This window comes from Eutrigla gurnardus, assembly GCF_963514095.1.
Source record: "Eutrigla gurnardus genome assembly, chromosome: 15".
NCBI lineage: Eukaryota > Metazoa > Chordata > Actinopteri > Perciformes > Triglidae > Eutrigla > Eutrigla gurnardus.
In genome coordinates this window covers 22680706-22695048 of record NC_139938.1, presented here as the reverse complement: position 1 = coordinate 22695048, position 14343 = coordinate 22680706, and the positions used below count along the sequence as shown (strand labels likewise).

The 14343-nt window shown below is 43.4% G+C and overlaps 2 protein-coding genes across 5 annotated transcripts in view; one reads left to right on the top strand and one right to left on the bottom strand.

Annotated features, from left to right (window-relative positions):
* The window catches only part of nrg2a (neuregulin 2a), a 62620-nt gene extending 56110 nt beyond the window's left edge, over positions 1-6510 (top strand). For all 3 annotated transcript variants that reach the window (XM_084029194.1, XM_084029196.1, XM_084029195.1), the window contains 4 exons: positions 160-283; positions 427-554; positions 649-870; positions 3353-6510. In XM_084029194.1, the coding sequence (XP_083885320.1) occupies positions 160-283; positions 427-554; positions 649-870; positions 3353-4007 (1129 nt within the window). In that variant the 3' untranslated portion in view covers positions 4008-6510. The remainder of the gene's footprint in view (positions 1-159; positions 284-426; positions 555-648; positions 871-3352) is intronic.
* Positions 6511-8206: 1696 nt separating this feature from the next.
* slc22a6l (solute carrier family 22 member 6, like) lies at positions 8207-12801 on the bottom strand. Of its 2 annotated transcripts, XM_084029011.1 has the most exons (11): positions 12421-12791; positions 11793-12313; positions 11601-11704; positions 11371-11525; positions 11105-11273; positions 10873-10996; positions 10666-10781; positions 10341-10555; positions 10147-10255; positions 9280-9483; positions 8207-9178 (listed from the first exon to the last, which is right to left on the bottom strand). In XM_084029011.1, the coding sequence occupies exons 2-11, from the start codon at positions 12195-12197 to the stop codon at positions 9091-9093; spliced, it is 1689 nt and encodes a 562-aa protein (XP_083885137.1). In that variant the 5' UTR covers positions 12198-12313; positions 12421-12791; the 3' UTR covers positions 8207-9090. The 2 variants fall into 2 exon arrangements, with proteins under 2 accessions (XP_083885137.1, XP_083885138.1); XM_084029012.1 differs by lacking the exon at positions 8207-9178 and having other exon boundaries at positions 9321-9503; positions 12421-12801.
* Between the last annotated feature and the right edge of the window lie 1542 nt (positions 12802-14343).

The following is a 14343-nucleotide window of genomic DNA, read 5'->3' as shown; positions in this document are numbered from 1 at the left end:
TATTACATAACTGCATTTACCGCTTTAAAATGTGGACTTCCTATATTGTTTACAGCTAAAATTAGCTATATAGTCTTTCATCAAGTAATGCTAAATCATTATTTTTACCTCAGCAAAAAAAAGAGCAAGAGACAGAATGACTGTGATTTTGCTCTACAGGAAACAAAGAAAGAAGATGCACAATCATCTGCGACAAAACATGTGTCCAGAACATCCCAATCGTAACCTTCCTAACGGACCCAATCACCCAGGACCAGGCCCCGAGGAAATCCCCATGGAAGACGTGAGTTTCTGAAAAGGATTCCTAACATTATTAAAGTGAACGCTACACAGATGTACACCAAATGGTTTTACGCTCAGTTATATAATCAAAGCTTTCTCCACTTTTTCCCCCCATCTGCCAAATCCATTTTTTCCCCGACACAGTACATATCAGAGAATGTCCCTGCGACCGAACGAGTCATACGACCTGCAACAGAGGGATCGTTCCCTGCCAGCCACGCCTCTTCCAGATCTCACAACTCTTCCACGCGAGGCCATTCATCAACTCACAGGTAATAGGCGTGCGTTCGCCCTCATGCCTACACCCATAGCCAAGCCGCCTTCTTGAGGGGCGTGTGCGTCTTAACACCTTTCCTCTTTTGTCAGACACGAGGAACGGACATGGAGCCTGGAACATTCCGACAGCATCCTCTCTGACTCGCCGGGAATGATGTCATCGTCCGTGGGGACCAGTAAATGCAGCAGCCCTGCGTGCATGGAGGCACGGGCCCGACGCGCCGCACACTGTGGTTACGCTGAGCCCCACCGGCCGGGCCTGCAGTACGGAGAGTCCTTCGACTCGCTGGGAGACTCGCCGCACAGCGACAGGTGGGGACGCAGGCCCGCGAGGCCGATATGGTACTGGGTTTGTCGTGAACATTTTGAGAAGTTTCCTCTCTCTCTGCTGGTTCTCTCTCAGCCTCGAGAGGCCAGTCAGGGCACTCTGAGAGACTCAGTGGAAACTGACACACAGCAGGCATGATGGTGAAATACGCCAAGGTAGGCAAGAGTGAAAAACAGTTGCTTATTTCAATGGGAACTGTGCATACAGCTACTATAACGTCATCCCGTGGTCAGGATGTAGGATCGGCTAAAGCGTTCCCTTTAATTCTCCTAGTTTAGCACAAAGAGTGGAAGCAAAGCAGGAAGAAGCAAATAGTCTGTCAGAAGGGAGGAAATATGCCTTTCAGCAACTCCATATTTATCCTTCACCTATTTCCACTACTCGTGTGACAAAACAAACATATTTCCCAAAATGTGTTCCTTGTACACGAACCAGAACACAATCGATCTAAATAATGTGCTTTCAGGTCTTCCACACGCTCTGTTTTAGTAGTTCTTAATGACACCCTTGGCCTGAATTTGAACTTCCTTTTTGAGTGCCTTAAGATACAGGGCCCAATGGTGATCCTCCAAATCCCAGACGCTCTCCCTGCTCACTGCTGATGTTTTGAATTCCAACACATTTCACAGCTAAGCATCCATCACTCAACGAGCCCGCATTAGCATTGAGCTGGGAGGAAATCTGGGGATATGGGGGCACGATTGGGCCCTGTACTAAAATTATGGAGTGCACGTTTAAGCATGAGCGCAACACCTATAAAAAAAAAGGTGTTTTTTGCTGAAGGTACACATATTTTTTGAGGGGAGGGAATGATGGCCCAGTTAGGTGGCGGAAGTCTGTCTTTGTTGACCCTGTAATTGAAGACCCTGTGTTTAAGGTTTGAAAAAACATGTCGCTATACATGAGGTCGCCTGGTCCGTTTTCCTCTTCCACAGCTTATAAGCAGGCCCTCGTCCACCAGAATCACTATAATCCTTTATGTCTTCCTTTGACTTTGATTATGCTCGATATCATCATCAACCCATTTCAGATGGGTAACCGTTACAAAAAGTAACATAAAACGAGCCATGGTGCAGCCACATAAGATCCTGTGACATAGAATGATATCCAGATAGAATCTCAGCCAAAGCAGACATCCTCAATTGAGATTGCTTGTTTAACAAACAAAGAAGTGGTCACATTCTTAGACGAGTGGGACGTTTTGAAGTAATTAAACCCTTGCACAAGGTTTTCATACAGAGCAAACAATTGATTATGCAAGTGCAAAGCCCTATATTTAATGTGTCGACTGTGCACTGACCGCAGGTATGAAGCCGCCTTTCCTTCTCACGCACAAAAAGAAATGCATATGAAAACAAAACTAGGTCAAACGTACATAACTTCAATGCATTTAAAAAGGTGTGCAGTTAAGAACACTGGATCAGCATCCAGAGAGACAACTGGTGCCTGCCTGCCTTTTGGCTGATCAACGTTCCATTAGCTTACAGATTTAATGTGTTTTAATTCAGATTAGTCAAATGCACACTTGGGACCAGGTGTAGACCGACTTGTTGAATCTGCTAATATGGGCATGTCCAGCTTCAGTCATGCTTTAACAAGACCTTTATGTGCTGGAGGTGTAAGGTATCAATAATGCCAGCTTACAACAGTCATGTATGCACAAATAGGGCCTTGGCCAGTGACTTGATATGCAGACTGCGTAACAAACATCCCGCCAGAGTCATTCCAGGTAACAAGCGCCTCTTCCATCAGGGCGACAGCTTCTGCTTCCGCTGAGTCAGCAGTGCTGTGGGAATATATCTCAGGCTTGTGTCTCACACGATGTGTTGTAGTTTCCTTAAGCCAATGAAAGGTTGGTTAAAAACACTCCTTGCTTTTCAAATGTATTACCATTAACGCTCTGATATAGACATTATTGATTTCAAAGCGGTAAAGTGTGCTCCGTCCAGTTCATGTCTGAATTCTGAATCCTTCAAACAGATACCTATGTTTATTGTTAGACCCAATTAACAAAAGTAGTGGATCCAGAATAGATCCCTGAGGGACACCACAGGAATATTGGGCCAGTACCCAGTAGTGACGTTAACAGTATATTTGGTACTCGGGTACTTCTGAAGACTGGTTTTCTTCCTAACACAACTTGACCAACTACAGTATGTTTATAGATTTCACACTGCAGAGGAATTAAAAGAATTAAAGCCGCTGTCTCCAAGTAACTTCAACCTTTCAACCTATGAAAGAATTTAAGATTATAGAGATTTTTATCTCAAATACATCATCATTTCAATTCAAAGTATGTCAATGGTTAGGATGGTTTAGTGCCCATGTACAGCTAGCTAGTAGCGGTTCATTCAGTTAATGCCTACGAAACGTTCAGGTTGCTCTCTCTTCACTCCTCCTCTTTCTCACTTCAGTTGTTTGGATCTTCTCTACTTAACTATTTACCCCCCTCTGTATTTGCTGCAGATACGTGTCAGCCCTGACGACACCAGCTCGCCTCTCCCCGGTGGATTTCCATTACTCATTGCCCTCGCAGGTGCCTACCTTCCAGATCACATCCCCAAATGCCAGCCACGCCATGTCTCTCCCTCCCGCTGTCCACAACCCATACCCACTGGAGGATGACCAGCCTCTGCTGCGGCGCTACCAGGTGCCCCTACACGATGCCCAATGCCAGGAGCCCTACCGGCAGCAGCGTCGCACCTATCTAAACGACAGCAGGGGCAGCCTGCCCTCCAGCCCCTACCGGCTGGCTAAAGAAGAGGACTACGAGACCACCCAGGAGTATCTCTCCTCTCGGGAGCAACCAAAGAGAAGTGGATCCAGTGGAACTGGGAGCCGGCGCTGGCGGCGATCCAGACTGAACGGCCACGTGGCCCCACGTGGATACGAGGCGTCTCGGGACTATGGGTCTCGTAGCTGCCTAACGGATAGTGAGTCAGAGGAGGACGGTGAGAGCACGCCCTTCCTCAGTATGCAGAACATGAATGCCGAGCCCTCCACCATCTACAGGCCGGTGGACAGTCGGACTTCTCACTCGTCGGGGCGGCACAGTGGGCATGGCAACATGCATACGAGACTTACACACTCACGCTCCAAACCGGACAATACACCCCATTAAAGAGTGAAAATGAACCAACAAAAATCAATATAGTATAGACCTGCATCTATAAGAAATATTTTTATTTTATATAACTGACAGATATTCTAAACAAATGAAATATTTATTTTCATTTTAGCAAAAGTTGTCTACTAGTTAACAGCAAAGACTTTTTTATAGGGAAAACTCTATTTATATGTACATTTTGATTTACAGCATAAAAAGATGTGCCAGTTTTTTCACAACGTAAAAAAAAAAATAGAGTAATATTGTGGTGCCTTTTGCTGTATGCCGATGCCAGAGGGCCAGTGGAGGTTTTTGTAGCCTTTCTTATATGGACGCCTCATTTTTTATACACATTTATGTTTTTTTTTTTTCCTCTCTGGTTTCCTGTTTTTACTTTCTTTCCAAGTTGCATTCTTTGAGGAGTCTAGCCCCACTGGAACATAACCCCTTCCATGTCACGCAATATAAACCACTTCAACATAAAGTGTATGTTTACATGAATATGATTTGCCTCTAGGGTTTATGATTTGGGATCTAATAGAGCGCCTGATAAATACAAGTAGATCCTTTTTTGCCCTCTGACTAATGTCAACAGAGAGAGAGAGAGAGAGAGAGAGAGATTGAGTGGTGTGTGTAAATGTGTATGAGTGCGTGTGCTTGTTTGTGTGTGTGTGTGTGTGTGTGTGTGTGTGTGTGTGTGTCAGTTTGCTTGCATGTATTTGTGATTGTTAGGTGAATTTCATTGTTTGTTGTGGTGACATCAAGCGTGTGTTGGTGTCTGACAGACGAGTGTGTCAGAGGTTCCTAGACGAGTGCTTTATCAGAACAGTGACCCCCAGTGTAGGTGGACAGGTAAGGCTGCTTGTAGGCTTGGATGTTATGCAGGTCGTTGCTTGATGTGTTTACAGCTTTTTCCGCCCTTCTCCCCAGCCAGTTAAGTCCCCTTTTATTTCCCAGCCCGTTACGAGGCCAACAAACACCGAGCCACACTGAACCCCCCCCCCCAACCCGCCGCTGCCGTTGTCGTAGGTGATGGCAAAACAATTGCAGATTGCATCTGTTTTCACTCAACTCGGCCCCTAATCCCATGCCTCATCATCCTCCTGTGTCCATTCTGTTTTTGTGGCTCGCGTTAAAGGCCACACAGTGTCTCAGGATTTCCACTCGCCCCCTCCCGACCCCCTTCCTCCACCTTAGACCTCGTTCGCTCTCTTCCTCAACTTAAGGTCTACCTAAGACTGAGGTCTAAGGCCTAAATGTTAACATACAGCCTACCGGTCCCCCCCTCCCCGGTGCAGAGAGAAGGAAAGCCAAGTTGGACGCAGCTCGGTAGAGCATAGTGCAGAACATACTAGACAATATAAGTGAAATAGCTGTGAAACTTTGGAGGATCATACAATGCAAAAATATGCAAACTTTCTATTTTGCTGTTTGATTACATCATTTTCTAAGAGGTGACTGTGGTGTGAAAGAAAGCATGTGATGCCTATAGCATAGAATGAAATAACATATTTACATGAGTTAGTTTTTAAAGCCATTATGCAGCCATTATCTAAAAAAAAAAAAAATATTCAGCCTCTCTTGTTCACACACTCACATCCATTGAATGACTGCGCCCATGGATCGTTTCATCACTTCTACCGCTCCACTTTACACGTCCAAGTCATTTCAAAGAACATCCAGATAGTGTCTCCTCCAATAGTACTGTGTACTGCTTTTTCTCGTCGACGGATCCAGTCATTTCAAATTTAAAGTAAACTTTAAAAGTAAACATTTAAGTCCTCCACTGAAGGAAAAAACAAACATTTCAAAAGGTGATTCAAGGAAGGCCAAACCCTTTAGAAGTGACTCAATGAGAGAGAACAGTAGATGTTCCATCACTGTTGTGTGTTTCTATTCCTACGATGCTGAATTATCGGATTATTATCGATTAAAAAAAAAAAAAAAAAAAAACTTCAAAAGATTGATCTGCAATTCTTTACTGCTGTGGTAAATGCACAGTAGTATTTGTGATAGAGAAAGGTCTTTGGTCACACCTCACTTGCAGATATATCATTGAGTTTCTCACCTTCTGGGTCTGATTTTGTGTGTCTGAAGAAAAAAATGCAAAAGAAGACAGTGCTCCTCTAGTTTAGATGTGATACTTCCATCACTTTGCCGGTCCTCCCACCCAATTGAGATGCTACCAGGCGTGTCCTGCCAGTCTCTTCTGTTTAATTTTATGACCCCACCCTCGCTTGAAATGTTTGAACACCTCTCCTCTGCATGTCCTTGTGGTCACGGTTAGATGGGTGCATGGTAAAAAAAAAAAAAAAAAAGCAGCAGACAATTCTTTTCCAGTCAGTGAAAGTGTATTTCATTTAACATTCAGCAATAAAAAAGAACCCTTTTCCCACATGTCATTCCTGAAATATGCTAGAAAAAAAGAGAAAAAAATGCGAGATTGTCATAGATTGTAAAATAAAATGAAAAATGAATCCACCTGTTCATATGAGGAAATAAATCTTTATTCATATCATTTTATGATGTAGTTATTTCTGTAGAAAGCTTTTGATCCATCCTTTATCTTGACTCGAGGTTTGACTCGTCTGGCCCGCTGCATGCAATACACAGTGTCTAGGGAGATCATTTTTCATACGGTGATTGCGGGGTCATAGATAATTGCACAACTGGTTCACATGGTAGTCGTTCTCTCTGAAGCCATAACTCACACAGTAAATACTGGACATGCCAGCGCATAAAAACACACATTCTGTGTTTGAGATGAGCATTGTGACATTAAGAATTCTTTAAAAGTCCACTTTTCCTCATCAATTTAAATTGTTTGAAAAATTAAAAAACATTTTTTTTTTTTAAATCTTGAATGACAAATTGACCATTGGCCAACTGATCAAATAAGCAACCCTAATATAACCTTTCAGAGCAAGCCTCTTTATGATGTTAGAAATACATGTTTTAGGGTTAGGGTTTTACATTTATCAAGTACTGTACAGCTCCATTGATCATGTTTACTTAAGTCTAACATATGCAGTAGCATGGTTAAACCACTAGATGGTGCTGCAACAGCAACATTGATAAATGACAAACCAGGGGACATCCCCTTTTGCAGGGTTGAGTGGTATTTACAGCAGTTAGGGTCAATTTAGGGTCAACCTACTGACCACTGGCAATTGCTGAACATTTCAGCGCAAAAGTATTAAACCCAATTTTTGTTTTTCACATTTTAAAATATTTCGGGCCGAAACTGATATATTGTCTGTGGTGGAGATGACAGGGAAGCGCTCACATCCCCAGAGAGAGACAATATATCCAGAGCATAAAACGGTCAGTGAGTGGAAACATAAGGCAAGAGTTAGTTTGCAAAGTCTGACACAATGAAATCTTTCTTAGCACATATCATAAGAGGGATGGTGCTAAAGGAACTCTCTCCTTCTTGTGTCTCTCTCTTCTTATTGTGTCTTTCAGAAGAAGAAGAAAAAAAACATCCCATCCATTTAATTCTGCACAGACATATTCAATGACCATATATGGATACACATGTCTCAGTCCTGCAGAGATGATCCATACCGTCTGTGAGGCTCAGAGATTTAATATTTATAGAGTGGGTGACATATTCCCCCCATGTATTGCGGGAACCAGACTTTGACGTGTGGACACAAAGTTAAACAGAAAAGAAAAATTAACTTCTACATGCTTTCTTTGGAAAATCAACGGCAGGTTTACCCATTGATTGTTTTCTCAGGATCATTGATTGATTTCTCTGAGTACTCTCTACTCAGCTGTTGCTGTTGAACTTCTCTTTCCCATTGGGTGGTGCTGTTTTTTCTGTATTTGAATTACAATAATTGATTTCTTGTTCTGGTCAAGCAGGGTCATCATCTAACTTGTTTCAGTACATTTAGCTAGATATAGACAGTGATTCAGTCTATTTAAATGGTACCTTACTAGCAAAGCATGCTGTTTGGCATCAACAGACCGTAAACACACAGAACTTAAATACATAGTTGCTCATTTTAAAACTCAAAAGACATTTTTCTCCTATTTTTGGAGCGCCTGGTGTGATAATGCCGAATCATGTCAGGACAAACTGGGCCATCAGAAAAGGCATGCTGCTGTGATGTCACATTCAGCTATGAACATGCCATCAATCCAAAAGAAAAACAATAGAATCTCACAGATATTTATTCAAATCACACATAAGACAATATAGTGTACAATTTTCTCTTCAAGGCCTTGATCAGCAGGGAAAAGACATTGATCAAAAACTATTACACATCTTTCAGTCAAATCCATATTTGCTCATATTTCTGTCTGCAATGACACAGAGAGCCACATCACACTCCCTGCACCTGTAGATATCATTATCGTTGTTGCTTATATTACCTTCTGTGTAGATATTTATTTTTCGTTATTATGAAGCCGATTCTTCGACAGACTCGACCCAATGCATCATGGGATAGCTACGTCTTTCCGTCGGTAGGCTAGAGCTAATGGCTAACAGCTAACGGCTAATGGCTAACAGCTAACGGCTAACAACAACTCCTTTCAGCACGGATACGTGGATAAATAACAGAAGTCATGGCTTCCTTGGTGTTATACCGTCTTTTGACGAACACAGTTGCTCCGTGGTGGATTTTAAATCTTCGGAAAGAATCGCGAGATCTCGTCAGAGAGCTACGATGGCGGTTTAAGGTGAGTGTCTAGGCCGCAGCCTTCCACAGCGAGGAGGCTAACTTGACTGTTGTGGATGCTTAATGATGCTTAATGAATGCTTTTTTTTTCACAAATACGGTGATTGTATGTGTAGGCAGTCATAAAAACAAACAAACAATACTTGTGTAACCAGCCATATATTAAACAGATATTAAAAATAAAACATAATTCAGATCAAATGTCCTCGAAGCTACTGTGTAGGCCTTACAAATACACATAAGGCTGATCGTTTGAGCTTTTCATTTCACTGTGTTGACCTGTCAAAAAAAACTAAACACAAGAACATTGCAGCTCCAGTTGCACAATAAACTCTACGTGGAAATCAAGCTGATACAGATATACAGATGCCGTTCTTCTTTCATCGAGGAGTACAGCAGGGATGCCCTCAGGCTGCTTGCTTCAGGAGGTTCGCCTGGGTATCCTGCAGGGTTATCGTTTCCTTTGGTGGCATCTTGGGGCTTTTCTTAGATGCCCTGCGTTAACGAAAGAGAATGCAAACGTTATACATATGTAAATCTTTCTCCTCAACTGTCTGGGCTTTTTAGGCAACATGATTTCTGGAGCTCGGGCCTACCAGTTCTCCACATCTTGTATTGTGTCAGGAAGGGGTGAGCCAAGTGTTTCTGGAAGGAACATGGCAGCCACTCCGCTGATAATCGGAGCTCCTCCGTAGATTAAACCTGGTAGCCACGGTATGTAGTCGGCTGTGAGAAGCACCATAGGGGCCACCATGGCTCCTACGCGAGCCGTCATGGACGCCCAGCCCATGCCATTCTGACTGAGAGGGAAAGAACAGGGCTACACTCTAAATCAGTGATTGGGATTCTGATGTCACAAACTAGAAATTCAATGTTCAAGTGTTCCATATTCTATTTAACATACGATGGGGTCAGCTGGTTTGAAGTTACTGTTTAACTGGAGCGGAAAATATGCTTGAACATGGTTTGTTTGTTGGTGTCGTGCCTAACATCTTAAGTTACTCCTTAACTGGACTGTTAAAAAAAGATGCTTGACGTGGTGTGTTGGTTGGTGTCACATGTGAGAAAAAGTACGCAGGGAGAGAGGACGGACCTGCCTCTGTATGTGGTTAATGAGATTTAGAAACATTTTATTATCCCACACAGGAAAATATCATTTTGGTATAAAGTCTGTCTCAACTCAAAGTAGCCCTAACTTAACACCATGAATGTATTTGTTGCAGCCCAGTTGTTAGACCTGTTCTATCTCTTGAATAAAACTTAACTGGAGCATTACCGAGATTTCCAGTTTCCAACGGCAATTCAGTCAACCAGCGGAGATCTCAACCGGCTCATCCATAATGGAGATTTGATTTCCTCAAAATAAACTGGACTAAATTCCTAAATAAAAACTAGATCAAGTCATGTTGAAATCAAGGAAAATTGAACTGATTAACACCTGTTTGTTGCCAAATAAAACTTACCGAATGATGGTTGGGTACAGCTCTCCGGAGTAAAGGTAGCAGCAGCTGAAGGAGGCGGCGAGGCAGCCTTTACCCAGAACAGCCAGACAGGTGCGGGTCATCTGTCTATCTGCAAACATGGTGGAACATTGTGCATCAGATCACTCCGTTTGTTTGTTAGTATAATATTCAACCATTCATGTGTTCTAACACACCTAAAGGTACCAGCAGGTTGATCAAAATAGTGACTCCGGCGATGATGAGAGCGCCGCATTGTGATTGCCGCCGCCCGATAAAACTCATAGACACAGTTACGATGACTTTAGCCGGGATGTCGACTGCCCCGAAAATCACTTGGATTAGGTAGATGTCCACCCCAAACTTTTGCAGATCCATAGCAAGACCATAGTAGGCAAAGCTGGTCGATAACCTTCGTTAGCATAAAAAAAAATACAAAATAAAACACATGAACGGTGTCATCACAATTTCATAGAAGGTGCTTTAAAAGGATCAGTGTTTCTACAAGAGCAGGACATGTACCAGACAGCACTGAGGCAGATTGTCATGGTCCTCATCGTGGGTGTGCGGAACAGATCCAGAACCGAGTAGGAGCCCTGCGAACAGGACAGCTCTTTCTTCATGGACTCCTGTAGCATCTAGGCATAAAGAGAGGTTCAAATTCATTTTTTATACCAAAATAACCACAAACAGATGGTGCAGTAACACAAACACACCACGTCCCCTTACACTGATGTCCATTTTTTCCCCCTCTTCATGCCGTCCGTTGAATTTGGCCACGCTTTTGAGGTTCTGCACGGCTTCTTCGGTCCTATTATTCAGAGCTAGCCATCTAGAAGATTCATGAAACCACCTGTGTGAGACATTTGTGCTTAGTTTAGTTTAGTTTGTCAGTAATGCAATAACTGTGTTAATTTTGAGAGCCTCAGTTTTATTCGAGTTTCGATGCTTGGCCTCTCACCATGCGATGAGGAAGGTGACGTAGAAGGGCAAAGACACAGCCAGTGTTAGCCACCTCCAGTCTCGGATGAAGTAGGCTATGCCTGCCAGGATCAGCTGTCCCACCGTGTAGCTGTAGCCTGTTAGTGTCCCCACCACGGTTCGCACCCGAGTGGGGATCCATTCCACAACTTGAAGAACAAGAGATATTTCACAGATTAGAGCTCCGTCAACCAGCGCGCATGTTTCCTGCCCTGCGTCCAGGGTCATTCTAACTAAATATCTTACTGAGTGAGAATGTGTTGAGCCCGAGGCCAGACAGAGCCATGCCGCAACCAAAGCGGCACACGCAGAAGAGGGAGAAGGTGGTCGAGAATGCCGCACACGTTCCCGACACCGCCGTCAGCAGGTTACAGATGAGCAGGAGGATGCGTCGGCCGTACCTAGGAGCCGGGCATTTGCAAAGAGTGAGGTCGGACTCGTCGCATTATATGACTTGAGTAAGTTGTGAATGTTACCTGTCTGAAAGACCTCCAAAGACCAGAGCCCCCACAAGCACACCTCCCATGTACACCGTTTGTCCAATTTGCTTTAAAGAGCGCTGGTCACACACCAAGTGCCACTGACAACATGTAACACAGTTTAACACACATGACAAGGAACATGTCTACACATGTGAATGTGATGAAGAAATCTATATGCGGTCCTACATCAGATATGATCGAGGAGCTGATCTCAGTCATGTTATAGGACCATCCATCCGTGCAGCCCTGCAGCTCCACATCCAGACCGTCCTCCGAGTCTCCCTCCTCCCCAGAGCCGGACGTCCCATTCTTACTCAGGAGGTTCCACCGCGGAGCGACGTAACGCTGGCACCTCGCCGGCTTCCCTTTCTGGTCCAGCGGCACTGTGACCAGCAGCATCTCCTCTGGGCTCAGATGGGACTGGGAGAGGTTTGTGTGCACACTGCAGAAGTGAGGAGGCACCATGGCCACAAAGTTCTGCAGCAGGTTGTGACTGGCCATCATCAGGACAGGTATGCAGAGAAGGGTGACATGCAGGATCTGAAAGCGTCCTGTACTCCCCACCTGCTCCAGGAGTTCTCCAAACCCCATCGTTTTATACAACCAGACCTCCGCAAGGTGACTTGATGTTAGCGGCACTAGATCCTGTTTTTGGTAGGTTCCTTAAGAATATGTGGATGTGCAACAAAAAGTGTATTTTCTAGCACCTGTGAACATATTGTAGAAAAAAAATCAGTTGCAAGACCTTACCAGAGTTTATTTTTCTTGTGCATTTAAAAGTGTTATATAATAAGCACCAAATTAATGCACTTACCTGCTAAATCAATCTTCTCTCTTTAAATGAAAATGCTGGCCCACAAAGTGTAGCACCGTCATTAAAACCACAACACAATTCAAATATAATCCTGGCCAAGTGGTCCGGAAAGAGACAACAACACAACAACAAAAAAGCCAGAAAAAAAAGAAGTAAAAGTTGTCCGCTGCTGCAGTGTGTTAAAGTGAATAATCGGCTCTCAAATTCCAGCAGCTTTTCAGAACTTGGGATTATTGGAAGTGCAATGCAACCTCTTGAGGTATTAACAGCTCGTTGAGCACTGAGGTAGAATGCTGAGTCCTCACGGTGCAGCAAGAATGTCTGGTTAAAGTGATTCTATGAGCTCCAGTATCAGGAGTGGGCACAAAACTGCTCAGCTCTTTACCCTCTTTGCACCGAGACACCCTCCTGGCCCTTTATTGGTCGCTTATTATGAAGGAGAGGGTGATGGAGGGTCTCTCTCTCTCTCTCCCCCTCTTTCTCTCTCCCCCCTCTCTCTCTCTCTCTCTCTCTCTCTCCCTCTCCCTCTCCCTCTCTCTTTCTGTGTGTGTGTGTGTGTGTGTGTGTGTGTGCGCGTAACACACATCTGTGCATACACGTGTGAGTTCAACCAAACTAATTTGGGTTGATTCGCGTTTTTTCCTTTCATTCTCTTGAATGTTTGAAGGAAAAACTAAAAGTAAGTGTTTGACATAAATTGCAAACGATTCTGATGAATATTCAACCATTTGAATGCACTTCAACACCGTGACCTTTTTTTCTCATCCTCTTTCACCTCGTGTTGCAAAACAGTTTGCGGTCAATAAGTGACGATTCCGTCTGCAGCAGCTGCAGGTGTTCTTGCTGAGTCACGTTATGCAGACACATTACAGTTATAGTTATAACAGAGTTAGAGTAGAGTTATAACACAGAGCCAAGAACGAGAAGATAAATCCACTACAGCAATGCACTTCAATCATTTGCTCATTTCTGTATCGCACTTGGTTTGCAGAGTCTGTGTAGCCAGACTTTTTGCCTGTTTTTTTGTCCCGGTGATTAGTTGTGAGGAATGTGTGCTTATGCAATGATCAGCATGAGATGTCAAGCAGAATGAAGCTGCAGGTGCACCAAAGCAAAAACAATAAACACTCCGTTTTTTCAGCTGCCGGCGGCTGATCGGAGAAAGATTTTCTCCTTTTTTAAATACACTTCTTCTGGGTGTTTTGTAGTTTGAGCCCTGAAAGTATGGGTATTTGACAGAATATATGAAAGACTTTAGAGGAATGAGAAAAGAGACAAAGTCGCATACAAACTTCTTTGGGGCTTTTTTTGGGGTGAAGAACAAAGAAACAGTAAAGTGGAGGGTCAGAGGGCAAAAGCAGAATGTTTTACAAAGAAGGAAATGACCAGGACTATGCTCTCAAACCAGCTGAGTTTCTGGGTTTGTAACCAAAATCAAACATATTCATGACATGAATGCATCCATGCATCACTGCACCCAGTGAGCACCAACCATAATTTCAACATTGACTTCTAGTTAAGACTAAAACTTAAAATGTTTGATTTGAAAGATATTATAATGAAGCAAATTACACGTATTAAATAGTAGCTCCTTCATTATACAGTTTATATAAAGTGAAATATGTGAGCCCATGAAGTACCCAATGGTACCTTTCCTCAGTGCGGTAGCATGCTATCCTGCTATGTGCTGCTGTTTAATGGGTATCATGTTGATCACTAGTTAGTTAAGTGTGTTAGCACTAAACGGTTGGGACTGATGGCAGTGCCATGTATTGACCCGATGATACTGATCGATTAAAAGTGATCATCGTCATTACAAATCATCTAGCATTTATTTAGCAATCATATCTGCAGCACACATTTGAGAGAGCCTTAATGTTTTTATTGTACACTTCTACTTTGAAAGACTAGCGTGCATTCTGT